Genomic DNA, 27039 nt, shown 5'->3' with positions numbered 1-27039 from the left:
CAAATAGCTGTTGGTATAGATACCAGTTAGTGGAATTAAAATTTTGTTAGATATGAAACTGGGTATCCTCATCTAGTTATGCAATATAAATGCCCCATTTTTTGTAGCAATGAAGAATCCCCATCTAAAGCCGCACATACATGGTGCAATATGCACCTTGCGACGCAACGGGGGATCTGACGGCCGACATATCGGGTGGTCCCCACACACGGTGCGATCAGGGGGCCGACCGCCCAATATGCCGGCACCCCCCTCCCGCACAGCGCTGCATGGGATTGTACATCGCATCGCCAGATCAAATGAACCTGCAGTAAGATCTGGAGGTACGATGTACGACCCCACAGGAGCGTGCTCTGTCCGATATCAAGCCCATACACGATACGATATAGCAGCAATATCGCACAGATCTGTCGGATCGGTTGCTATATCGCACCGCGTATGGGCACCTTAAGGGGTATATTTACTAAGAGTTTTTAGAGGTGGAGATGTTGCCCATAGCAACCAGATTCTACCTATTATCTTCTAGAAGGTGCTAGTGAAATGTGAAGTAGAATCTGATGTTGCCCATAGCAACCAATCACTTTAGTAAATATGCTCCTAAATGTCTGGCAATGTAGCACGCCCTTCAACGTAAACGGTTCTCAAAAGCATATTGTTCACAGCAGATAAGACTGGTGGTAAGCGACTTGTCAAATTGATTAAGATTCATTTTTTAGCAATAGGGTCCATTGTTAATTTAAGAGGTCAAACTGACAGTATGGCAACAGTAACAACACTTTGCAACAGTGGTATGCAGAATAGCACAGCATGCACAACCTTAAAGTGGATGGCCTGCAGCAGAATCCGATCATGCTGGGTTCAACTCCTGTCAGTTAAGTACTAATCCCTACAGTGGGCACATGCTCCTCAAAGCTAGACAGCTGAAGATCTGAAAAATGTTGCCTGGCCTGACTAATATAATTTACTGCTGAAACGTTCAGATAGTTGGGTCAAATTTTGGTGTACATTAATGGATTCATCCTGTTGTGTCAACAACTTATGGTGGTGGTGTAATGGTGCAGGGATTGTTTACTGCATAAACTAGGCTCCATATCAACAAATGAGCACCATTTAAATGTCACAGTATTATAGTTGAGCATATGAAATGTAGACACCATCCCGATGCAGACAATATTAGCAGACAGTACTCAGAACATCGGCTCCAGAATCCCGGCAGTGAGTATTAGGGTTAGGCACTAGGGGAAGTGTTAGGCTGTGGGAGGGGACGGTTAGGGTTAGGCTGCTGGTGGGTGCTCAGTTAGGGGTAGGCTGAGGGAAAGGTGGGTTAGGGGAAAAGTTAGAATACTTACCTGTATGGGTAGGATTTCCACTGTCGGAATTACACTGCCGAGTTTTCTGGCATTATCAGTGCCGGGATTGCGAACCCAGACCGAGCATATATGCTTTCCCTGTATAACCACAGTCTACTAATCTTCTCAGCTACTCCCAACAGGATAATGTGCACTGCAGTGGCGTAACCACCAGGGGTACGTGCCATGGGCACCGAAGCAGGCCCAGCTGAGTTGGGCACCGCCAGCAAGGGCATCGTACCCGAACCGCACAGCAGCCGTCCGTCCGCCACCATTGACACACCAAGCAAGTCCCGTGGTTGTTAGGGCTGCTGCCGGGAGCGTGACAGCGATACCAGCTTCAACCTGCTTCCTAGCCTCACCGCCCTTGCCGTCTCCTGGCTGAAGATGAGGATGGAGACTCACAGGGAGGCATAGAAAGAAGTGGGAGGGAAAGGGACACACAGAGGCATAGAATGAAGGGGTGGGGGACACAGAGAGACATAGTGTCACGGCTTGACGTGAACCTGGACCCGGAGTGGAGTGTGATGGTGATTGAAGGCTCGCTTTTTGGTACTGGAATGCAGCCGGTCTTAGAGGGGTATGACTCATGAATGGTAAGGCGTAGGTCAGGGTATACTGCGGATAAACGTAGGGCGAGGAACAGCTAAGGAGATCTTGGCGGAACTCAGAGGACCGGGGTCGGCAGGAAAACCGACAGGAGGTGGGTCCCGAAAGCTTGCTAGCATTCAGGAGCTGGGCTGGTACGAGGCAAAGAGGAGAGTGCACTGGGACACACTGGAACTGCTAACGTAAGGAGCAATGGGAGCACAGAGAACTAGCTCACAGCATTAGCTGTGATAGATGTTGCACTGGCAACCAAAGGACTTTCTGACAGCCCTTTAGTACCACCAGGTAGCACATGATAAGGTTGCTAGAGCTCTGAGGCCAGAGTGTGACTGGATTGGCCCAAGCAGTCACCTGGCCTAGATCCAAGATGGCCGCGCCCAGCAGTGTATAGCGTGGAAGCGCTGCCAGACTCACCCCCTCTCACCTGCCTCCAGGTGGACACCCTCAGCCTCCAAAGCCTCACTGTGTCCAGCGCCGCTCTCCAGGACCCTGCACCTCCGCCGGAAGCCCCGCACCGGAGCGTTAAGGACCACGACCTCGGCAACCTCTCAGCCCTGGTCGTGACACATAGAAAGAGGGGGAGGAGACACACAGAGACAATGAAGAGGGAGATGAGGCAGGGGGAGATGATGTTGTGCTGAGCGACAACGAAGGGGAAAGATGATATGCTGAGGGACGACGCAGGGGGAAGATTATGTTGTGCTGAGAGATGATGCAGGGAGAGCTGATGGTGTGCTAGGAGATGACGCAGGGGGAGGTGATGGTGTGCTGAGAGATGACGTAGGGGCAGGTGATGGTGTGCTGAGAGATGATGCAGGGGGAGATGATGGTGTGGCTGGGAGACACAGCCACAGAAAGAAAATGATGGGGTGCTGAGAGACGACACAAGGGAGGGGAGATGATGGTGTGGCTGAGAGATGCAAGGAGGAGGTGATGGTGTGGCTGAGAGACACAGGGGGCAGATGATGGTGTGTATGAGAGATGCAGGGGGGAGATCTTTGTGTGGCTGAGAGATGCAGGGGGCAGAAAAATACACAGTGGGCATTAGTCTGTTTTTTATAGCCAGGCATAGAATGTAGAGGGGAGGAGAGAAAAAGAGAAGCATATAATAATGCGGGGAAAGAGGGACAGAGACACAGAATGAAGGAGGAAGAGACACACATAGAGACATAGAATGCAGGGGGAGACAATGTTGTGCTGAGAGACATTGCAGGGGGGAGATGATGGTGTGCTGATGGACGATGTAGAGGGGGGGATGATGTGCTGAGGGACGATGCAGGGGGGAGATGATGGTGTGCTGAGAAATAACGTAGAGGGAGATGATGGTGTGGCTGAGAGACGCAGGGGGAGATGATGGCGTGGCTGAGAACTGCAGGGCGCAGGAAGTTACACAGGGGGCACAAGTCTGGTTGAACCTCTGTTGTATGATGATGACCTTGTTATTGTTAATATTCCTACACAAACAGGCATCTTCAGGATGATGTGACCTACATGAATAGTGAATACCTACTGAAGACACTGTTTTACCGGGGAGGACACATATCTTCAGAGGTTCCACATTGTGAGAAACCATCATATAGGTAAGGTGCATAGGGAATGATGTTCCCGGAGTGACAAGAACCGGGTGGCGTGTAACGTTGGCATGCCCCATTTTCAGTGGCTATACCCATTTTCATTACCGCACGCCAAAGGCGCAAACGCATAGTCTAATTTGTGTGTGTGTGTGTGTGTGTGTGTGTGGCGCTCTTCTTCATCTTGCCCGGGGGCTCCGAATACCCTAGTTACCCCTTTTGTGCACTGTCACGAAGCATACATCACCTCAAATTGGTTGCACAAACATGGCAATGAGTTCAGTGTTCTCTAATGGCCTCTGCAGTCCCTAGATTAGACACCTTTGGGATGTGGCAGACTGGGAGATTCACAGCATGAATAGCCAGATGCAGCAACTGTGTGATACTATCATGTCAGCCTGGACCAGAATTTCTAAGGAAAGTTACTAGCACCTTGCTGAATCCATGCCGCAAATATTTCTGGATGTTCTGGAGGTTCTACCCAGTACTAGAAAGGTGTACCTAAAAAAGTGGCAACTGTGTATGTACACTATAAAGTTTACTCTCGTGCAGAGTACACTGTGAACGATGTCTTTCACAGCCATACTGCGGCAGCTATGCAGCACAGCCGATGGTTGATATATCTGCAGATATATCGGCGCATCTGGCTGTGTGTACAGGTGGTTCGCTGACCACCCATACACCTGCTGCAGAGACTTCACAGCTGGGCAAGCAAATTTGAAATGTCTGTCCAGTTGTGACGTGAGGACAACATTTCGAGCAGCCGATTGGCAAGTGTGATTACTTACCTGAATCGACCACTCCCTCGGCGCGAGGGTCAGCCGGCCGTCAAGTAAGCCTAGTGTGCATCCAGTTTTATATTTGGGAAGTTGTGTGTGACAGGTCTCATTTTGAAAGTCTTTCATAACGGAATGAATAGTGGTCAGTAAGTATTACATTGAAATGTATTATAATATATGAACCAGTGCAGTAAAATAAAAAAGATGTTAAAAGTCACCCTGCAGTTCTGTAGCCTATACACAAAGATGACTTTTACAAAGGTTACAAAACTTCAAGATGATTTTAAACATCCTTTTTTATTTTACAGCAGCCAAGGCAGTCTATTACTTCCTTGAAAAATCAGACCATCCTAACATTATCCCCCCACTGTAAACCTCCCTGAAGTTAGAAGCCGACTTGTGCATAGCTAGAAGTGCTGGAGGACTCAATATCAGAGTTACATGCATTAATGCTGTGCACAATGAACAACCAAGGTGGTACAATTTTCACAGTAACTCTTTGTAGTTTACAGCTGGGCCAAAAGCACCTTTGATGTGCATGAGACAGTGTGGAAGATAAATTTCCTTTACACAAAATGTGTCTGTATACAGTGTTTTCATCTCAAAAATCAAAGATGTTTTGCACGCACTGGCCCTATATTGTTATCTATTAGTACTAAATGGTATTGCATGTAAGAGTACATTTTCTGAAGAGTCTTAGGTAAGCCGTAATTGTTAGACAATTACACCTACAAGCATGTGAATTAACAGAAGACTTGCAGTTCAAAACAGGATTTTTATATGTTCACTAAATAATTTTATCTTAATCTACTGAGGACACTGTGTATGACGCTGGAACTTTAAATATACTAAAGTGTTGGACTGTTTCTTTTCCCATATCCTCATACTGCTGCATTCGGTTATCTTTTTAGTCAAGTTCACCCAGTACAGAATAAAAACCTCTAAACATTACAGTGTAATTGGTTGGGCGTACACAATGGATTCAGAAAGAAAGATTTAAGGTAAGAATAATACTCCAATTTTCTGGAGCATCCTATAAGGGACATTGAAGGCATGTTATGTACAAAACTGGCTTTCGGAGCCTCAAACACATTTAATTTGTTGAATTTTATAAAAATATGAGATATGGTAAGAACTTACCCTTGTTATCTCTATTTCTACGAAGTCCATAGGGTTCCACAGGATACCTTGGGGTATAGGTGTGACGTCAGTCGCAGGGCACCAAAGAGTTAAGCTTTCAGCCTCCCAGGATGCACTAGGTCCCCCTCCTATACCCCGCCCCAAGGCACCTCAGTTAGTTACCAAGCCATAGGCCGGAGGAGGAGAAGGAAGAGAGAGAACAAAGATCTGGACACATACAAGAATCACATTCTCACCAGAGGGAGACGGAAAACCGGTGACCAGAGCAAAGCCCATCTGCAGCACAGGTGCGACAGGGCGGGAGTCCTGTGGAACCCTATGGACTTCGTAGAAATAGAGATAACAAGGGTAAGTTCTTACCATATCTCATATTTTCTACTTCAGGGTCCATAGGGTATCCACAGGATACCTTGGGGATGTCCCAAAGCAGTATCCTTTAAGGGTGGGGACGCTCCTGTGCAGAAAGGAGAATCCGCCGCCCGAAGGAAGCATCCTGAGAGGCGAAGGTGTCAAACCTGTAATACCTCACGAAGGTATGGACAGAAGACCACGTAGCAGCCTTGCAGATCTGAACTGCCGAGGCACCACGTCGAGCTGCCCACGAAGGACCCACAGACCTAGTGGAATGAGCCTTCAGAGAAGGAGGGACCGGTAGGCCTTCATGAAGATAAGCTTCAGAAATAGCCATACGGATCCAGGCTGCCAAAGTTTGCTTTGAAGCAGGCCAACCCTTTTTACGGAAGCCATAGAGGACAAACAAAGCGTCCGACTTCCTAAACGAAGAAGTGCGGTCAACATAAGTCCTTAAGGCCCGCACAACATCCAAAGAGGCCTCACCCACGGAAAGACCCGGTGAGTTAAAGGCCGGAACAACTATTTCCTCGTTAACATGAAACTGGGAAACAACTTTGGGAAGAAACTCGGGCCGAGTGCGGAGCACTGCCCTGTTCCCATGAAAAACCAAGAAAGGGGGTCTACAAGAAAGAGCCCCTAACTCAGAAACACGTCTGGCCGAAGCAATGGCCAGAAGGAAAACAGTCTTAGCTGTTAGCCATTTAATATCCACTGAGCCCAGTGGTTCAAACGGCGGTCCTTGGAGAGCCCTCAGGACCACAGCCAAATCCCAAGGCGCCACAGGTGGAACAAAGGGCGGCTGAATACGGAGAACACCTTGCATAAAGGTGCGCACATCCGGGATTGTAGCAATCCTACGGTGAAACCAGACAGATAGGGCCGAAACCTGTACCTTCAAAGAAGCAAGGCGAAGCCCATGATCTAGTCCCGCTTGCAGGAAGGCGAGAATCCGAGACAGACGAAACTCCCGCGGTGCATAACCTCTCGGTCGACACCACTGGAAGAACATATGCCACACGCGATGGTATATCCTCGCGGAAGACGGTTTCCGAGCTCGAAAATGGTACGCACCACAGAGCTGGAAAACCCCCGGGACCTCAGCATGGCCGTCTCAACAGCCACGCCGTCAAAGACAGCCGAGTCAGGTCCGGGTGAAGACAAGGACCCTGAGACAGAAGGTCCGGTCGTAGCGGCAACCGCAGAGGACTGTCCACGGACAGACCCTGAAGGTCTGAGAACCAGTGCCATCTGGGCCACGCGGGAGCTATCAACAGGAGCGTCCCTCCTTCCTGTTTGAATTTCCGGATTACCCGTGGAAGAAGGGAGACCGGAGGGAACAGGTATGCGAACCTGAACGTCCACCGGACGGACAGAGCATCCACCAGAGACGCCCCTTCGTCTCTTGTGCGAGACCCGTACACCGGCAACTTGTTGTTGTGCCGGGACGCCATGAGGTCGATTTCTGGAAGACCCCACCTGTCCACCAGTAGTTGAAAAACGTCCGGGTGCAGGGACCATTCCCCTGGATGAACGTCCTGGCGACTTAGAAAGTCCGCCTCCCAATTTAGCACTCCCGGGATGAAGACCGCTGATATGGCCGGAAGATTGCGCTCCGCCCAAACCAGGATCCGAGAGACCTCTACGAGAGCCGCCCGACTGCGAGTTCCTCCTTGCCTGTTTATGTAGGCCACGGTGGTAGCGTTGTCCGACTGGACCTGCACCGGGTGACCCTGGAGAAACCGCTGTGCCTGCAGGAGAGCATTGAAGACCGCACAGAGTTCCAAGATATTTATTGGAAGCTCCGCTTCTGTCGGCGTCCACCTGCCCTGGAACAAGTGTGGACCCGAAACTGCTCCCCAGCCCCGAAGACTGGCGTCCGTTGTCAACAGGACCCAATTTGGAACCCAGAACGGACGTCCCTTGTTGAGGTGGGTCGTCTTTAACCACCACGCAAGGGACAGGCGAACCTCCGGGGTGAGCACAATCGTCTGGAACTTCAGAGACTGAGGCAGCCCGTTCCACTTGGACAGGATCAGGTGCTGCAGAGGTCTAGAGTGAAACTGGGCGTATTCCACCATGTCGAACACCGACACCATGGAGCCCAGTAACCTCATCGCCGAGTGTAAGGACACCCGGCGGCTGTGCAGACAACTGCGCACCCTTGACTGTAAAGCAGAGATCTTGTCCTCCGTCACGAAGATCCTTTGCTGTCCCGAGTCCAATAAGGCTCCAAGATGCAGAATCCTCCAAGACGGGATTAGAGTGGACTTCTGCCAGTTGATTAGCCAGCCGTGCCGTTGCAGCAGTGCAATGGTCAGGTCCAAGTGGTGTAACAGGAGCTCTGGAGATCCTGCCACCAATAACAGGTCGTCCAAGTACGGCAACATGCGGACTCCCTGCAGCCGCAGAGAAGCCGCCATGACCGCCATCACCTTGGTGAAAACACGTGGTGCTGTCGCCAGGCCAAAAGGTAACGCCCGAAACTGGAAGTGGTCGCTGCGGATTGCAAACCGAAGGAACTCTTGATGGCGCAAAAGAATAGGGACGTGCAGGTAAGCGTCCTGTATGTCCAATGACACCATGTAGTCCCCAGGTTCCAGCGCCAGAATGATGGACCGTAGGGTCTCCATCCGAAACTTCGGGACCCGCAAAGACTTGTTGAGTGCTTTGAGGTTGAGAATCGGACGATATGACCCATTGGGTTTCTGTACCAAAAATAGATTTGAATAGAAACCCTGGCCCCTCTGGGAGAATGGAACAGACACTATAACTCCAGCCTGGAGCATAGTGTGCAATACCTTCCGCAGCTCCGTAGCCTTGTTCCGGTCTGATGGTAGACCCGTGGTGAAGAATCGAGCCGGGGGTCTGTGCCGGAAGGAGAGGGCGTACCCGTGGGAGACCACCTCCAGAACCCAAGTGTCTGTCGTAGTGAACGACCAACACCGGGAGAACTGCAGTAGGCGGCCTCCCACCCTGGGATCCCCCAAGGGGAGACTCGGACCGTCAGGCCGCAGGCTTGTCATCTGGCTTGGGGGCCGGACGTCTGGTACTCCATGCCTGTTTCCGGGGCTTGACCGATTTCTTAGGGCCAGCCTGTCGAGGAAACGACTGTGGTTTGGGCCTGCCCTGGGCCCTAGATGACCGAAAGGACGATGGTCCAGAACCAGAAGGAGCAGCGGCCGACGGAAGACAAGCAGATTTGGCTGCCGCTAGCGTGGCCACAATCTTATCCAGATCCGGACCGAAGAGAACTTCTCCGGTAAACGGCAACGCTTCCAGACCTTTCTTGGAATCTGCGTCCGCCTTCCAGGATCGCAGCCACAAGGTGCGACGAGCAGCTACCGCTGCTGAAGAAATTCTAGACACCAGAGTACTAATGTCTAGAGCCGCCTCGTTGATGTAGGTGGCCGAATCACGGAGATTGCCAATCAACTCCGCCTGTTCGGCCGGACAGTCGGATTCAAAAGAAGCCTCTAATGAATCCGCCCAGCGCTCCATCGCTCTGGCAACCCAGCAAATGGCCATAGCCGGCCGTGCTGCCCCCCCTGCAAGGGAATAAGCGGACTTCAGGCAGATTTCTACCTTGCGGTCCGTAGCATCCTTAAGGGAGGACATGGATGGCATCGGCAATGTGGCACTACGGACAAGACGGGTCACGTGAGAATCCACCTGTGGAGGGGATTCCCACTTAGCAAAATAATTATCCGCGAACGGATAAGCCACCGCCAGGCGTCTCTGCGGCTGGTATCTTTTGCCAGGTTGTTTCCACGCCTCCTCTAAATGGTCCACCAACTGACCCGAAAGAGGAAAGACTGTGGCATCGCCCTTCACATCTTTGAAAAAGGCATACTTAGATTTAGCCGCTGGGGGAACTTCGTCCTCAATCACCAAGGCTGTGCGGACCGCCCGAATAAGTCCAGGAATATATACTTTGGACTTAGCATCAGCGTCCTTAGTATGGAGAGGTTCCTGATCGTAAGGATCCAGAATCTCCCCATCATCAGACGTCCCTTCGTCATCCTCATAAGGAGCGGACAGAGACGCCACCGGCCTTTTATGAGGCCGCATCACAGACTCCCCTTGCAACACATCCGATAAGTGCTGTACAGAACTCGTCAGGGAGTTAACCCACGCTGGCTCCTGAGAACCCGGGAGCGGGGAAATAGGGAGACTGTGGGGTACCACCAATTGTCGTGGGAACCCCTGCATGGGTGACGACACCACAGACTGCTGGGACAAACCCATCGGAGTAAACGCGGGCTGCGGAGCTAACTGGCCCACTAAAGCTGTTAACGCCTGAGCGAAACAAGCCCAGGGCGGCTCCTGTACCGGTGCTGTAACCGTAATAGGCCGCGCCATGGACAAACACTGCCGGCAAAGGCCCTCCGCGCTACCCTTCCCCTCCGCTAACGGTACTTTGCACGTGGTACACTGTAGCCGGAGGGGAAAGTCACTTTCAGACATGATGGCACCACGTATGTGACCTCTCTCACCAATTAAGTATTAAATAGGCGAGAGACCACCCTGCAGCACTGCACCGCAAGGGCTTTAGCAGAAAGAACAGGGACAGTAATAAAGCTGACAGTTTAGAGAAGAAAAGTTACAGGCAGCGCTAGCACAGTCACATACAATGCAGAGAAATAACAATTCCTACACTAACAGCGCTGATCACTCAACTACACAGACACAGGGCCTGGTAGGACACAGCGCTGCATACACAGACCTGAGCCACAGCGGAGGAGAGGTATGCGGGGGGACCCAGACCACGATGCTTCCTTCCAGACTTCCAGCAGCGTTCACCATGCGTTGCAGAGAAGATGGCCGCCGAGGAGCAGAGAGAAGCTGGCCTGGGGGAGGAGCGCTGACACAGGGCCAGTCAGCACAGTGCAGAGAGGGCTGTGTGCAGCGGGGGAGGCGCCGGCTGTGAGACAGGGAAGACGCGCTCCCCTGGCATGCATTTAACCCCTGGGACGCCGCAGCGCTACCGCTCTGCTGCGGTCCGCTGTCCCAGGGGGTAGTGGAAAGCGCAGGTTCAGTACCTGGCTCCACGCTGCAGCCAGTCCCCAGGGAGCCCCCTGTCTGGGGACTTAGGACCATGTGACCAGCGGGGACCCACCGCGGGACCCCGCTGCTTACCTTTGTCCCCCTTGGATCCGGCCATGGTCCGGAACATCTGGGGTCACCGCTAGCTGTGACCCCAGATGCTCACCAGCATCCCCGGATCGGTACCGGCGTTCTGGTACCGGCGGGGGTGTAGGGAAGACAGCATGGACGTCAGGACTGACTGTCCATGCTGTACATCCAGATGTGCAGCCACAGCTGCACTGAAGAAAGCTTCAGGGGCTCTTCTAGCCCCCACTCCGACAGGTGCACCCGACGCCGGCCGGGCACCAAACTAAACTGAGGTGCCTTGGCCCGGGGGCGGGGTATAGGAGGGGGACCTAGTGCATCCTGGGAGGCTGAAAGCTTAACTCTTTGGTGCCCTGCGACTGACGTCACACCTATACCCCAAGGTATCCTGTGGATACCCTATGGACCCTGAAGTAGAAAGTATACACCGAAGAACAATTGGTTGTCCAATAGAACCTATTCAGGGTATCACCGCACCACATCGCCCATATGGCCCGATTCAGAAGTATCACGGTATTGTAATGTTTTCAGAATACCACAATGTTTATTGATCTGCATATGCACAGAGGTCACAGTGTACCTGTGCAGATCCTGATCGCTCACAGTGCCCCATTTGGTGGAAGAAGTGGGGGTTACAACGGGGACCATTTTACATAACGGGGGTCTCAGGACAGGGTCTGCGTCTTCCAATGTAGATTTCTTGGCCCCGGCTTAGCTTAGACTTATTCAGATGGGCAATGACTGCGAGAAGGTGATCATTTGCTGCGTCGGCAGGAGGCGTCTTTTTCCTTCAGACACCTCCTGCAGGGATTAACATAATTTAGCAGTAGCAACAGCTACGCAAAAGATTAATATTTTTAATTTGAGGAATTTTAATGCCACAAGTTTAACACTAAACTCAATTCCCCCAAATTAGCGGAGGGATGAATGGTGGTCGCATATAGACCACCCGCATGTACTTTAAAAATGAGTCCAACTTGCTCTCAGCACTGCAGTGCTTCTAGTAATCAGATGTTCTGCGTACGCGCATGCTTCATTCTGCGTGTGCGCGAACTACACACTGCGATCGCAACCCTCTCGCTCACCCAGCAAAGGCAGCCCAGGGTAATGGGTGACAGGAGAGGCCGTTTGTGGGTGGTAACAGGGGCAGGACACTAATAACGGGGGGTTGGAGATGTGAATGCAGGCGTGCCTGGGTGTTTCAACGCCGTTTTAGAGGCATGCATAATTAGCAGGCAGCATCATAGTACACGTCACTTGCCAATTTTTTACACTGATTTCCTCGCAATGCTTGCGGTAGGGTAAAGCTACCTCAAGCACTGCGTTCACATCCAATGGTGCTTGATGTACCAATGTTTTAATACACTTCCTGGAGATGACGTGCTAGTGGGCAGCTCTGCCTGTGCGATGGGGCGTACGCATATACAAAGTGGCCGCTCACTAAGACATGGTGGGCGTGCTTATGCCTTGGCGAGCGATCGCTTCCCGTGGCGTCACTTTGACAAATTTGCATACGCATCTAGCGAGCGTACGCAGATAGCAAACGGGTCTGAATCAGGCACTCTGTACACAAACTTGTAACGAGGCTCTTTGCCTCTCAAAGAAAAAAACGCTGCTTTCGAGTGTCAAATATCAAACCCAGAAAGATAAGCCTCTAAATAGAGACCAGGTTGGCTTTCTGGCAGTTGATAAGCCAACCCTGTCTATCTCAAGAGATTTCCAAACAGTGAACCTTAGGACCTTAGGAGAGCCACCATGACAAATATGATCTTTGTGAATATTAATGGAACAGCTTTCAGAACAAAGGTCGGAGTTCAAATGTAGAAGTGGTGGGACTGTACCGCAAACCTGAGAAAGCATTGGCGACCTATTCAGATTGTTATATGCAAGTAAACATCCTTGACACCATGCACTAATTCGGTTCCACACAACTGATTATGGATCTCAAATGATTCCATCTTGAATCTGTGCATTTAAACATTAATACTGAGCGCCATAATGTTAAAAATGGGCTTAAAGGATTGGTTTACATTTTGTACCACAGAAACGGAATACATTCAAAACCTGTCCTTTTGGGTTCTATTGGCATTATCGTCCATGCAGTGTAATGTATGAATCGGCTACACAAGTGGCATAGTGCTTTTCCTGATGCACTGGAATATTGGAATGGAGATTTTAAGAAATCGGCAATGCAACCCTGTGTTTCAAAATGCCATTCTCCCTGGAATCTGAAGTTAAATTGGACCAATCATTTCTGTAGAAGAGCTCCGAAACATCCACTGGGTAAACAGACTGTATGAGGGCTTAGCCTACAGTTTCTTCTGAAATGTTTTCATTGAGTTAGAGCAGTACCTCCCTAGTAATGTGACAACCTGTTTGGCTTCATGTATATTATTCAGTTTCGTAGTAAACATGAGCCTTGACATAGGTTTATCTGAAATATTGGTTTCACTTGCTAGTTACCCTGATCTAACTGGAGGACAGAAGTCAGGCAATATCTGAGCTTCTATTGGACCAACATAACATTTGCTCTATTTTAAAAAGTTATAGGAAGGAGCCGATAATGCTAAACCTCAGGACCTCACTTTGGGAAGATAATCACCAAACTTATACAGTACAAGAAACACAAGCACAGCCTTTCGCTGAGATTTAATGAATGTCAACTAGCAGCTGTAGAACACTTTTTGGGAATGGAATCAGGTTAATTTGTTTTTCAGTTTGTTTCCAGAAGAGTGACGCTATAAAAACTGCTGCACAGAGTAAGGTCAAATCTCTGTTTTATAGGAGTTTATGTTCTTAAATAGATATCAGAAGCCACTATGGCTTGTGAACTTGTTCCCTTTGGAAAAACTTCCTATCTACATCTAGGGTTACTAACCCAGAAAAATGGCTACCATGGAGGAGGGAAGAAGACATACAATTTTTTTTTAACTGTCTGAAAACATCTGGTAGTTGAAAGCATCATCCTTTTCCAAATGAAATAAATGTTAAGTGGCCATGCAGTTTCAAGAAGCATGGCTGTAGACAAAACAGATTGCAAATACAATATATAGTGCACTCTTTTTGTAACTGCCAAGAAAGTGTCACATTGCCTAGTAGAAGTTTCTAGAAATGTATACAGTTATCTGCAATAAACATGGGACTATCAAAACTAACAGCCCAAAACCACTCAAACTAATAAAATGGTACAAATTTTGCTCGTTAAGAAGATAGATTTAATTCCCTAAATGTAAATTCTATACATTTGAAAACAAAGAATTAATATCAGGAAAAATAAAGATAAATAGTTCTGTGAAAACAAGCTACAGTTTCAGAGATAAAACCACACTACTCTTGTTTATTACACCTTTGCAGCTTTGAAGTGGTAAGCGATAACATAGTTTCGATTTGAGCAGAAAAGCAGGAGATCAGCATGTTAGATCTGACACCTAGTGGTGAAAAATAACAATGTCATAGAAAGACAGTAGGAAAAAGATCATGGTCCAGTTGACAATTTTACAGCTTTTGGTTTGTGGAAACAACAAGCAAACTCCTAAACATGACAGGAAAATGCAAAGTTGTACTTACCTTGGACATGTGACTAAAATCGGCAAAACTTTCATTACTGCTGAATGCGCTGCTTCCAAAAGGGTCCAGAGTACCAAATGGGTCTAAAACATGCAACAAGAACAAGTGTAACCAACTGTCTTTCCAAATGAATGGGTAATTTTACACTGTTCAAAAAATTATACAGAACACTTCAATTGTGTAGGACTAGGAGTGATACCTTCTATACAATTATTTCATGGGAATGAACTTAATATTTTATTTGATGTCTTTACAGTATGTAATAAGACTATTTAACGTAGCTGGCTTAAAACACCATCGGCCTAAGCAAGTTTGGAAGCAGAGACATTTGTCTGAAACTATGTACTTGGTGTTATGTATTCTTTTTGAGTACAGACTATTAGCATTCTATAACTGCTAATAATTGAACTAATCTATATATCTCTGCAGGAGCAGATATTTATCAAAATTAATCACATTTTCCACCTGCCGGGCCACTAATTTGACTTTGCTGGGTGCAGCTCAGTTGATTTAATTGCTGGACTTTTGTGTGATATATTCTGGAATAGTTAAAGGAAAGTAAGCTGCCAGTAGTGCACGTCTAATATCACCTGCATCAGCAGGAGCAGACATTAAAACTATTCACATTATCCACCTGCCAGGCCACTAATTAATAATAATAATTTTATTTATATAGCGCTTTTCTCCTAAAGGACTCAAAGTGCTTTACATTTACAGTACAAAATACAAAACAAGCTTAAACAAGGGACATTAGTGAAATGCTTGGGTGAATAGGTGAGTCTTGAGTCTATTTTTGAAGGATTCTAGAGTGGAGGCCTCTCGAACTGTTCGGGGAAGTGAGTTCCAAAAGGTTGGAGCCTTGTCAACTCCATGGGTAAAGTTCTATTTTGAGGGGTTGCAACTGAGAAGTGAATTGAGTGGTGGTCTGACCACGTTACTGGGTTTATATTTAGGTCAGAGACTTCTAATCAAATCCTAGTTGATTTAAATGTTGGACTTTTGAGTGCTATATTCTGGAATTAGTTGAAAGAAAGCATTATGCTAGAAGTGCACTTCTAATACCACCTGACTCAACAGAAAAAATATTTTTTCCTTCAGATGGCTTGGAAGCAGAGGTACTTATACCCCTTTTACACAGACTTAAAAATCCTTGGTTGATGCACGTGAGCGCACATCAACCCGAGACTATTGTCGGTGTAAACGGATCAACCCGGGTCCAGTGACCCGGGGATCTGACCCGGCTGGATTGCAAGGTTGAGCACGGGTCATTCCCGTGTCACCCTGGAGTGTAAATGGCGAGAACCAGGTCACGATGACCCGGGTCGCGCCGCATGCTGCCCGATTGGCCGGCTTCAATGGCGCTTGGAGATGACATCTCCAAGCGTCCACTGCCGGGTTGACCAGACTGGAGCAGCGCACCCCGCCTGCCCTCCGTGCCTCCGGACCACTTCGGAGTAAGGTAAGGGGATCGCGGAGGGGGAGGGAGGGTAAGAATTGATGCTCACCTGCACCGGAGAGCCGAGTCAGTGCTGACCCGGCTCCGGTGTGCACAGTGTCCGGGTCGGCGCCGCAGTGTAAAAGGAGGTCTGTCCTGAGTCTCATCCTGGTTGGAAACACGTTCCAAATCCCGTGTCAGACCCGGGACTTTGGTGTAAAAGGAGTGTTACTGAAACATTGTACTATATCCAGAGCTTGAAATCTTGTATTCAGTGATGTGTATTCTTATTGCATTTTTAAGTGCAGACTGTTAGTAATTTATATTCTCTGACAATTGAACATATTTATTACCAGCACCAGAAATCTGCAATATTTTTATCTAAGAAACTGTGACTGATTTATTTGCACAAATAAATGCTTTGGTGGAAAAAAAGTGATGTTTTGTAGCTCTGCCAATTATATGTGCTGGTTTTAGAATGATATATCTTTCGATCCAATAAGAGGAAATAAGCTGCCTGAAGATATCTGTTTTGTGACCCATGTGAAATGCACCTAATTTCCCTGGTCAGCGATTATGCTCTTATAAAAAGACCCCAATCCATCAGTATATATAGCGCCACTGTATCAGTTAATTAAATTATTTGATTTTGGAGTGCTATAGTCTGGGGAAAAATTTTTTTTCTTCAGTAGACACTGATCCTGCACTCTTCAGCTGCTGCTAAACTGGAGAAATATTCTAGGATTTCGACTCCTCGGCATCCGCAAGATGAGTGTTCTGTTGTCACTTTTACTAAGGGATCGCCACAGGTCAAGAAATCCTCGAATACATCAGAAATTAATAATACGTTACAACAAGTTCTTGGTGCTGTTACTTCTTGAGGTAAAAGACTAGCTGATCGTATAGGAGAGGCGCAATCTGAACTCTCTATTATTTACCAAGACCTCCAAAAAGGGTTGGAGAAGCGGAGACGAGGATTTCTATGATCGAAGGTGCTCTTTTACCATTGAAATCGAGAGTTGCCTTTTTAGATTCTCAAATGGCAGACGCACATAGTAAATGATCTGATATGGAGGGGCGCCTCCGCCAAAATAACATTCGTATTGTGAGGTTGCCAGAGAGGGAAGAGGGCAATAGCCCTGAGGAATTCCTTGAAAAATGGCTAGTAGAAATCCTGGGTCATGATGTCTTTTCCTCCCACTTCGCAGTAGAGGGGGCACATAAAATTCCCACTAGACCTTTGCCACCAGGGGAACCACCCTGGACACATAGCTAAATTTTTCCATTAAGGAGACCGTGACACAGTTCTCCGTCTGGCCAGTAGCAAGGGCCCATTAGAGCGTGGATCAGGACGCAGTTCAATATTTCCTGATTAAGCTAGCAGTGTTCAGAGAGAAAGAGCACAAATTTTGCCCATCAAGAAGTGTTTAAGAGATTAAAATATTGTATATGCGATGTTGTGTCCAGCTAAGTTGAAAGTCATTGCAGATGGCACTTATAGGCCAGGGAACAGATAAATGGCTGAGGATTAATTTTAAGCTATATACTCATTTGATATGCAATAATGATTTGATTGAGTCACTATTTAGTTGGTATTGGTCTCTAGTTGTGTTTTTTTATTCTCCTTTCTTCTTTTATGTATTATGTTTGAAGTGATAAAATGAATGCACTTTAATAGTTATATTGCAAAAACGGTGTATATATTTATAATGTTGTCCCAAGCACTGAAAACACGAATATAAGTTTTATAGTGAATAGAATTGATGTAAAAATACTCAGTGGTTATATTATAGCTATGTTAGTGATAGTACATTAGTAAATGACTTTTTTCATAACAATGTTGGCACATATATATTACTAAATTGCACATAATTAGTAAAGATTTTTCTTCTTTTTTTCACAGGTATGAAATATATTAATCTGATATTTTAAAAGGCGTGTATATATTTACTTATATAAATATATATTTTGGCACGGTTGGTAAATCTGTTGGGTATTAAGTACTTAAACTTAATTTTCGGCACCTTAGTGACAGAATGGGTGTTCGGGGATATATTTATTCGGAGTTGTGAGTGTAATGTTTGCACTTAAGGTATTTTTATTCATTAATTTATTATTTATTTGTTTTTCCCTTTTTTGTGCTGCTAACATACATCATCAGCCATTACGTTGGAGTATGAATCCCGGTCACCAAACAGTTAATACAAATGAGCTCTCTGCTCCCAGGATGCACCGGGTTTCCTCCTCATATACCCCACCTCCTGCCTCAGGTAGCCAGTTCGTTACCAAGCTCAAGCAGGCAAAGACAAACAAAGGGTAAGAAAGAAAAGACCCATACTCACGAGTCCAGAAGAAACTACGGAAAACCTCCCCCAGAACTACAGGTGCGTCTGGGTGGGTGTCCTGTGGACCCCATGGACCTCGAAGAAAAAGAGTTAACAAAGGTATGTTATACCATAACTCTTATTTTCTTCTTCGGGGTCCATGGGGTCCACAGCCATTACGTTGGGGATATCCCAAAGCGCTAACCCTACGGGCGGGGACGCACCTGACTCTCGGAAGAGAAGAGAATCCTATGCCCGAAGGAGGCACCCTGAGAGGCAAAAGTGTCAAAGGCATAAAATTTGACAAAGGTATGGATGGAAGACCATGTGGCTGCTTTACATAATTGCTCAGCAGAAGCACCCCGGCGGGCCGCCCATGATGGACCTACCGCCCTAGTAGAATGTGCCGTCACTGAATCCGGCACACGCATACCAGCCTGTGTATAAGCCAATGAAATTGCCATGCGAATCCACCTGGCCAGTGTCTGTTTATTGGCTGGCAAGCCACGCTTATAACAACCATAAAGCACAAAAAGTGAATCGGACTTCCTCCATTTACTCGTGCGTTTAACATAAATTCTCAACGCACGGACCACATCCAGGGAAGCCTCACCTTGTGAGAGACTTGTACCCTGAAATGCTGGAACTACTATTTCTTCATTAATATGAAATTTAGACACCACTTTCATAATGTAACCCTCCCTAGTACGTAGTACTGCTCTATCTTGATAAAATATCAAGAACGGCTCCCGGAAGGAAAGCGCAGCTAAATCCGACACTCTACGTGCAGATACCATAGCAAGGAGGAATAACGTCTTTGCTGTTAGCCACTTGATGTCTATTGAATTTCAAGGCTCGAACGGAGGAGCCTGTAAAACCTTCAGAACTAGAGTCAAGTCCCACGGAACAACCTGGGAAACGAAGGGAGGCTGAATCCTCAACACCCCCTGAAAAAAGGTCTTTATATCCGGTCTCAGAGCAATTTTATGCTGGAACCAGACTGAAAGAGCTGACACATGTACCCTTAAAGAGGCCAGGCGCAGCCCTTTTTCCAGACCGCTGAGAAGAAAATCCAGCACTCTGGATATCAGGAATTTATGTGGATCATACCCTTTCAGTCCACACCACTGAAAGAAAGTATGCCAAACCCTATAATATATACGGGCTGAGGATGGTTTCCGTGCCTTCAGCATCGTCTGTATAACAGACTCGGAAAACCCCTTTTCCCTCAAGACGGAGGCCTCAAGAGCCATGCCGTCAAAGATAGCCGATGAAGATCCGGGTACCAGCAGGGACCCTGTAGCAACAGATTCGGTCTCAATGGCAGAGGCCATGGAGTGTCTATGGAGAGAGACCGTAGATCTGTGAACCAGTGCCGCCTCGGCCACACCGGAGCTATTAATATCACGGTGCTGCCCTCTTGTTTGATCTTTCTGGCCACTCTGGGCAGAAGAGCAAACGGGGGAAACAGATATACCAGCTTGTAACGCCACTTTACTGTCAGTGCGTATACAAACTCGGCTCTCTGATCTCTTGCACAGGATCCTTACCTGGGAACCTTGTTGTTCCTTCTTGATGCCATCAGATCTATTTCTGGTAGACCCCACCAGTCCACAAGGTTCCTGTGGATGTAGGGCCCATTCCCCTGCATTTATCTCTTGCCGACTGAGAAAATCGGCCTCCCAATTCAGGATTCCTGGAATGAACACGGCAGATATCGTGGGCAGATGAGTCTCTGCCCATACCAGGATTCTTGATACCTCTGCCAAGGCGGTCCGACTCCTCGTGCCCCCTTGATGATTTAGGTAGGCGACCGCGGTGCGATTGTCCGACTGTATCTGCACCGACCTGCCCTTTAAGATTTCCTGAGCCTGCACTAAAGCTTTGAATATAGCTCTTAGTTCCAGGATATTTATCAGTAGCCGGCTTTCCGTCACTGACCACTTTCCGTGAAAAGTGTGTGACACCGTCATCGCCCCCCAACCTTGAAGACTGGCGTCGGTTTTGACTAATGTCCAATCCGACACCCAAAAGGGGTGACCCTGCCTGAGATGCTTTGTCTGCAACCACCAGGTCAGGGACAACCGTACCTCTGGCGAGAGATGCAGCAGCTGGGACCTGATCGTGCGATAATCTTTGTTCCAGCGAGACAGAATGAATTGCTGCAGTGGTCTGGAGTGGAATTGAGCGTATTCCACCATTCTGAAAGTGGCCACCATCGACCCCAGGACCTGCATGGCTACTAGAATGGATATTTTCCTGTTGCGAAGCAACCTGCGTATTCGTGATTGTACAGCAAGGATATTCTCCTCCGGCAGATATATTCTCTGCACCACGGAGTCCAATCTTGCTCCCAAATGGACAGGGTGACGACTTTTGCCAGTTTATGATCCAGCCGTGACTGTACAGACATGATACTGTCAGCCTCAAATGATCCTGTAACTGCTGTGGGGACTGCCCCAGCAACAGGAGGTCGTCCAAGTAAGGCAAAATCCTGATGCCTTGGCGCCTGAGGCATGCCATCATCACTACCATCACCTTGGTGAATACCCGAGGGGCTGTGGACAGGCCAAACGGCAGGGCCTGGAACTGAAAATGTTCCTCCCCTACCGCAAAACGAAGAAATGTTTGATGAGCCTGTGTGATTGGGATGTGAAGGTAGGCATCTTGTATGTCTAGGCACACCATATAGTCCCCCTGTTCCATTGCCAACACAATCGATTGCAATGTTTCCATCCTGAACCCGGGGGCTCGAACAGATTTAGAATAGGCCGGTATGACCCATTTGGTTTCAGAACCACAAACAGATTGGAGTAAAACCCCTCTTGGAACTGGTTCTCTGGCACCGGAATCACTACTTCTGATGCTAGAAAGGCAAGAATAGCCTTCTGAAGGGCCAAAGCTCTTTCTGAACCCACCTGCGGGTTTACACAAAAGAACCTTTGAGGAGGAGTCCTCCAAAACGTCAGGGCGTACCCTCGGGAAACAACTCCCCGAACCCAGGCATCCTCCGTCGTGAGGTGCCAGGGCTCTGAGAACCGAAGCAGTCGGCCCCCCACCCTGGGATCCCCCAGGGGGAGGCCCGTCCCATCAGGCCACTGGTTTATCCTGGACCCTAGATCCTGGACGTTTGTTCTGCCAGGGCTTCCTGGGTCCTGCCTTTCTTGGTGGAAATCTCGCTGAGGGTTGACCTTTGGCCTTGCCCTGCGGCCGAAACCCCCGAAAGGACGCCCTCCTCAATTTAGATGCCGTCTTTGAGGCTGCCATGGAGGATATAATTTTGTCCAGTTCTGGACCAAAGAGCACACCTCCTGTGAATGGAAGGAATTCTAGGGCCTTTTTGGACCCGACATCTGCCCTCCAATCCTTCAACCAGTGGATCCTACGTGCCACCACGGACTCAGCTGAAACTTTAGAGGAAAGGATCCCTGCATCCAAGGCGGCATCACCCAAATAAGAGGCCCCTTCTCTAATAAAGGAAATCATATCCAGTTGCTCCTTAGAGGCATCTGGTAAAGACTCCGTTAGAGTTTTGGCCCACTCCTCAATAGCTCTTCCTACCCAGGCAGTGGCCATAGCTGGGTGGGTGGCCACCACTTTCCAGATGTGCTCCCACAGTTATGGCTTCTGGCAAGTGTAGGGAATACAATTGGGCTTTTAAGATAAAGGCAACTCCTTTGTTCAGATCTACCAACCGCCATCACTTCAGTTCGTTTTTGATCCTTCCAGATAAAATTGCTGCCTGCTCCAGCGAGTATATTAGTTTGTTCCAAATCTTCAGTGTTGCTTCTGAAAGCAGCCAGGAATATTTCTGCTCACTTCACAGCAGGAATACCTGCAATGATTAGTCCCAGTATTGGGAAGAAGGAAAACTTGTAATGAGGGAAACAAGTCTATATGTTGACAGGAATGACATCAGCATATCAATTTCCAAGACAAATCCCATAAAATTATACCTTTTTTCAGGGGGTCAAATTTGACTTTTTATAAAAGATCCCAGATGCACAGATATGGAACACACTATTTCCATCTGTTTGTTCAGGCTGCTCCTCCCATCTGCTGCAATTTTACCAGATAAATGATGAAGGGAATTTTCTATACTTAGATGAGCTGCTACCTCTACCATAATGTTCTTGAAGATAATTGAGATGGCGGAGAACTGTAAACTGCAAATGTGCCAAGAATGTAAATTAAGGGGTGTAACTAGGGAATTTTTATCAAACAGGGCAAGATAGCGACCCCCCAACTGTGTGCACACGCTCCTAAAATGGGTGTGGCCACATGCAATAAGGGGAATGGCCACTGAAAAATGGGGGAGTGTCAACATGATTTTGTTTCTCATCACTCTGAGAACATTCCTTTCCATTCCAGAATGAATCCAAGGTATGACTGTATTTTATATTATGGAGAATGTGAAGTAGCTTGATATAGTTGGAATTCCCAGGATTTCACTGTTGTAGCAGGTGACTTCATTGGTAAGGTGAATGACTGCAAAGCATGAGGTGCTTTTTCAGTGCTGCAGATCCTCTTCAAAAAGGGGAAGCCAAGCATGGCATGCATGCACAGTGAAGTCTGGGTCTTTGGTGAGTGAACCCTGCCATGGAAGGACAGGGAAGCCACTAACAATTGTTTTTGCAATGTTGAACATCTGATAACTTGTCATAGAATAAATTGTGTTTTGTTTTATTGAACAAACCCTAGCAATGTCCCTGTAACAACTGTAACATGAAACAGAGCCAAATGAATCCAAAAAAATAACTTTGAGGCTATGTAGTGTAAAAGCCATGCAAAGGGTGCTACTGAACTCAAATAGATTATAATAAAAAAAAAAACATACGCAGTCATGTGAAAAACATGGTTCTCTCAATCAAACCTGTGTTTTTACTTATCAGGACATAAACATTTATCTTTGAGTGCTAAACTTAGTTAAATCTCTTGCTGACTAGTCAAAATAAAAAAAAAAAATGTAATCTAATGCCACAAATAAAACATAAAGGATAATTTCATGTCATTATTTATTCAACAAAAATAAGCCAACAGGAACAAGCCATGTGTGAAAATATAAATACACCCCTACTGCTTCAAGATCAACAAAATAATTAAGAGTTTATGCTCCCACACCAACCTTCTAGAGCTACAGTATCTCCTTTTATTATTCTCTCATGGAAACCCCCCTCTTCTCACATGACTATTGAACGGCTATCACAGCATTGCAAGAGTAGTTTCCACGTCTTCAGACCTCTAAAATCAAATACCACCATCACTTATGCTGGCCATACATGCTGCAATTATCGGGACGATCCGCCCGATATCGGCGGATCGCCGCGATAATTGTAGCGTGGGGGGGGGGGGGCGACCGAGGGTTAAATATTGCTCGGTCGGGCATGCTGGATTGTCCAGCATGCCCGTCCGATGCGATATTTACCCGGTAACTGTCGGCCGCATCGGGCAGTGTATGCCCAGCGCGGCCGACAGACAGACATTTCCTGTGTTCCTCTAGGAACAGGGAAATGTCTCCTCCCCCGGGGGCGAAGCGCAGATGTCGGGCTATACACTGTGAGATTTCTCTGACAGTGTATGCCGCGGACATCTGCGGCTGGCAGCCGGCCAGATAAAATGTCTGTCGGTCTGACAGACATTTTATCTTGCCGTGTATGCCCAGCATTATGCTGGCCATACACGCTGCAATTATCGGGACGATCCGCTCGATATCGGCGGATCGCCGCGATAATTGTAGCGTGGGGGGGGCGACCGAGGGTTAAATACTGCTCGGTCGGGCATGCTGGATTGTCCAGCATGCCCGTCTGATGCAATATTTACCCGGTAACTGTCGGCCGCATCGGGCAGTGTATGCCCAGCGTGGCCGACAGACAGACAGACATTTCCTGTGTTCCTTCCTACGGAAGGAACAGGGAAATGTCTCCTCCCCTGGGGGCGGAGCGCAGATGTCGGGCTATACACTGTGAGATTTCTCTCACAGTGTATGCCGCGGACATCTGCGGCTGGCAACCGGCCAGATAAAATGTCTGTCGGTCTGACAGACATTTTATCTTGCCGTGTATGCCCAGCATTACTCATTGAGCACCTTACCAGCAACATTCTATAGGGACATGCTGTATAAAATATTTTATAGAGGATACTTGCACCCGTCTAGAGCTAATGTAAATGGGATTACAAATTCATCTAAATGCCTTAAGTGTGCCATTTCTCTGGCCACCCTGTTCTATCGCCTTTGGAATTGCCACTTGATTAAAAGAATCTGGTCCCAGGTCAAACAATATACCATGTCAAATAGAACACAATTCTAACACGCTGACTTGAAGCTGCAGGTGTGTAGGGTTGTCAGACCCTCTAAAGTATAATGGTATAAAAAATAGGTGGGACACCTGCGCTGTTAGATAATTAAAAACACATTGAATATATAACACTGATGGACAGTAGATAAAAAGAAGAAGGTTTAATACATCAATACAAATAAGTAAACATCTAAAAGTGCTCTCAATGAGCTGGAGAGGTGCTCTAATACATGCACAGGGCTTGATATAAATATACAGATGGAATTAAGATCCACTTGATCTGCTCCTAGTGTGGAGTTACTATAGTCATTGATAATTAGGACTGACTCTCATTTGACAGGTAGATTGTATTAAAGCAGCAGAACATTACCAATAATGGATATGTAGTTCCTGGGTAGATCCTCTGGCACCCAGCCCATCAAGGATGGTGTTGAAGCGCAAATGTTAAAGGTATCTTCCAAAAAGCTGCATACAGTTCCAAGATTGAGAGTAATAGTCCAATAGTGTCCAAGGTAACACTGGAGTCTGGAAAAGAGTGTGATCTGAGGTCTCAACGCGTTTCCCTGAGCAATGGGCGCTCGGCTTCATCAGGAGTTACCTTGGACACTATTGGACTATTACTCTCAATCTTGGAACTGTATGCAGCTTTTTGGAAGATACCTTTAACCTTTGCGCTTCAACACCATCCTTGATGGGCTGGATGCCATAGGATCTACCCAGGAACTACATATCCATTATTGGTAAAGTTCTACTGCTTTAATACAATCTACCTGTCACATGAGAGTCAGTCCTAATTACCAATGACTATAGTAACTCCACACTAGGAGCAGATCAAGTGGATCTTAATACCATCTGTATGATATTTATATCAAGCCCTGTGCATTTATTAGAGCACCTCTCCAGCCCATTGAGGGAACTTTTATATGTTTACTTATTTGCCTTGATGTATTAAACCTTTTTATTTTAATCTACTGTCCATCAGTGTTATATATTAAATGTGTTTTTAATTATCTAACAGCGCAGGTGTCCCACCTATTTTATACCAATATACTATGTCAGATTTGATAAACTTCCTTAGTTGGGTGTACTTAGTTCAGATATTTGAATGCCCCGTGAAAGTCAGAAACTTCTTTCTATTGTAGTCAGCAAATGTATCCTGCAACAATGGTATCTCCTCTCCCGCCCTCCATTGCCCTCTTTAGGGAAAACCGGTCTTTCATATTTAAAGGGACTGGATTGAGGCCTCTCTGCTCAAGGAGACAGGGCTTGAAAAGTTCTTTATCATTTGGGAAAGCTATATCGATTCCTTACCAGATGTTAAGTCCCAAATTCGTACTTGCTTTAAAACCACGCAATGGTATGAGACCCGACTGTTATGTGATCCCCAATACAAAATCTGATAACTCTATGGCTAGTTGGAGTTTAATGTATACCATCACTGTAGTTTTGGACCCTCCAGGGCTCACGGCTTCCCTCCCTTTCTATTTTTTCTTCCCTTTCTCCTATTCTTTACCTCCTTTTGCTATACTCTCTTTCTTCCTTCCCCTCCTCTTATGCTTTGAACTCGTTTCTTTTGATGTGTTTACAATATTTGCTATGATCTTTACTGTTGTCTACTGTATTAAGTGAAATAGAAAAACAAAAGAGAAGATTGGATGAGGCTATACCTTCCTTTCTTTCTTTTTTCTGTGGACTTTTTTTTGTGTCTTTTCATGTCTCTGCTGAGACATAATGTTGTGAACATTTTGATATGTTCATAATATGTTTTATTATTGCACCCACATTGTGTTGTGATATCATTGCTTGTAATGTCCTATGCTTATTTCATACTTATTTTGCTCTATGGCAATCATTGTAAAAATTGACTGTTATTAATATGACCATTGTTCATTGCTTCAATAAATACAATTTTGAAGAAGAAAAAAAATTATTTGAGCCAAGTGCTGCTAATCAAGTGCACTTCATTATAAAGTGAGACACTATCTATAAAAAACTGAATCTTTTGCAGGACTGTCTGTAGCATTCAATCTTGTGTTTACACAGTGCCAAGGCAAAAATACATCTGTAATAATCTCAGTGAGGTAATTGTTGCTGCTCATCAGGCTGGAAAGAGTTGTAGGGCAAATTCCAAATAGTTTTACATGATTCTACAGTGATTAGATTTATTACCAAATGGGAAACAATGAAGACCACTGCCAATCTTCTAAAGCTGGGTAGACTCCTATACAATCATCAGGCCCAGTGATCTCGCTGAGCGTAAAAAATTAGACTTATGGTAGACTTACCTAGATTACTCCTTTTCTTTGAGGTCAATAGGGTCCACAGGGATATCATGGGGACATTATGGTAGGAAGAACAGGCACCAACCAGTTAAAGCTTCTGTTCCCAGAACGCCCCGGATCCTTCCTCATATATACCCCAGCCATAGGACTTTAATTTAGTTAACAAGCCTCAAGGCAGGAGAAGGAAAGAGGAGAAGGAAGAA

General features: G+C 46.8%; 1 protein-coding gene across 4 annotated transcripts in view; it reads right to left on the bottom strand.

Moving 5' to 3' along the window:
• The window catches only part of EPS15L1 (epidermal growth factor receptor pathway substrate 15 like 1), a 245253-nt gene that overhangs the window by 92329 nt on the left and 125885 nt on the right, over positions 1-27039 (bottom strand). For 3 of the 4 annotated variants that reach the window (XM_088460325.1, XM_088460326.1, XM_088460327.1), the window contains one exon: positions 14500-14582. In XM_088460325.1, coding sequence (XP_088316451.1) covers positions 14500-14582 — 83 coding nt within the window. Of the gene's footprint in view, positions 1-14275; positions 14361-14499; positions 14583-27039 lie in introns of those variants that run through there. The other variant, XM_088460328.1, reaches the window with a different exon arrangement.

This window comes from Taudactylus pleione, unplaced genomic scaffold (assembly GCF_031769625.1).
Source record: "Taudactylus pleione unplaced genomic scaffold, aTauple2 ptg000044l, whole genome shotgun sequence".
Classification (NCBI taxonomy): Eukaryota; Metazoa; Chordata; class Amphibia; order Anura; family Myobatrachidae; genus Taudactylus; species Taudactylus pleione.
Note: the sequence above shows the minus strand (reverse complement) of the source record. Positions and strands in the feature narration are given on the sequence as shown.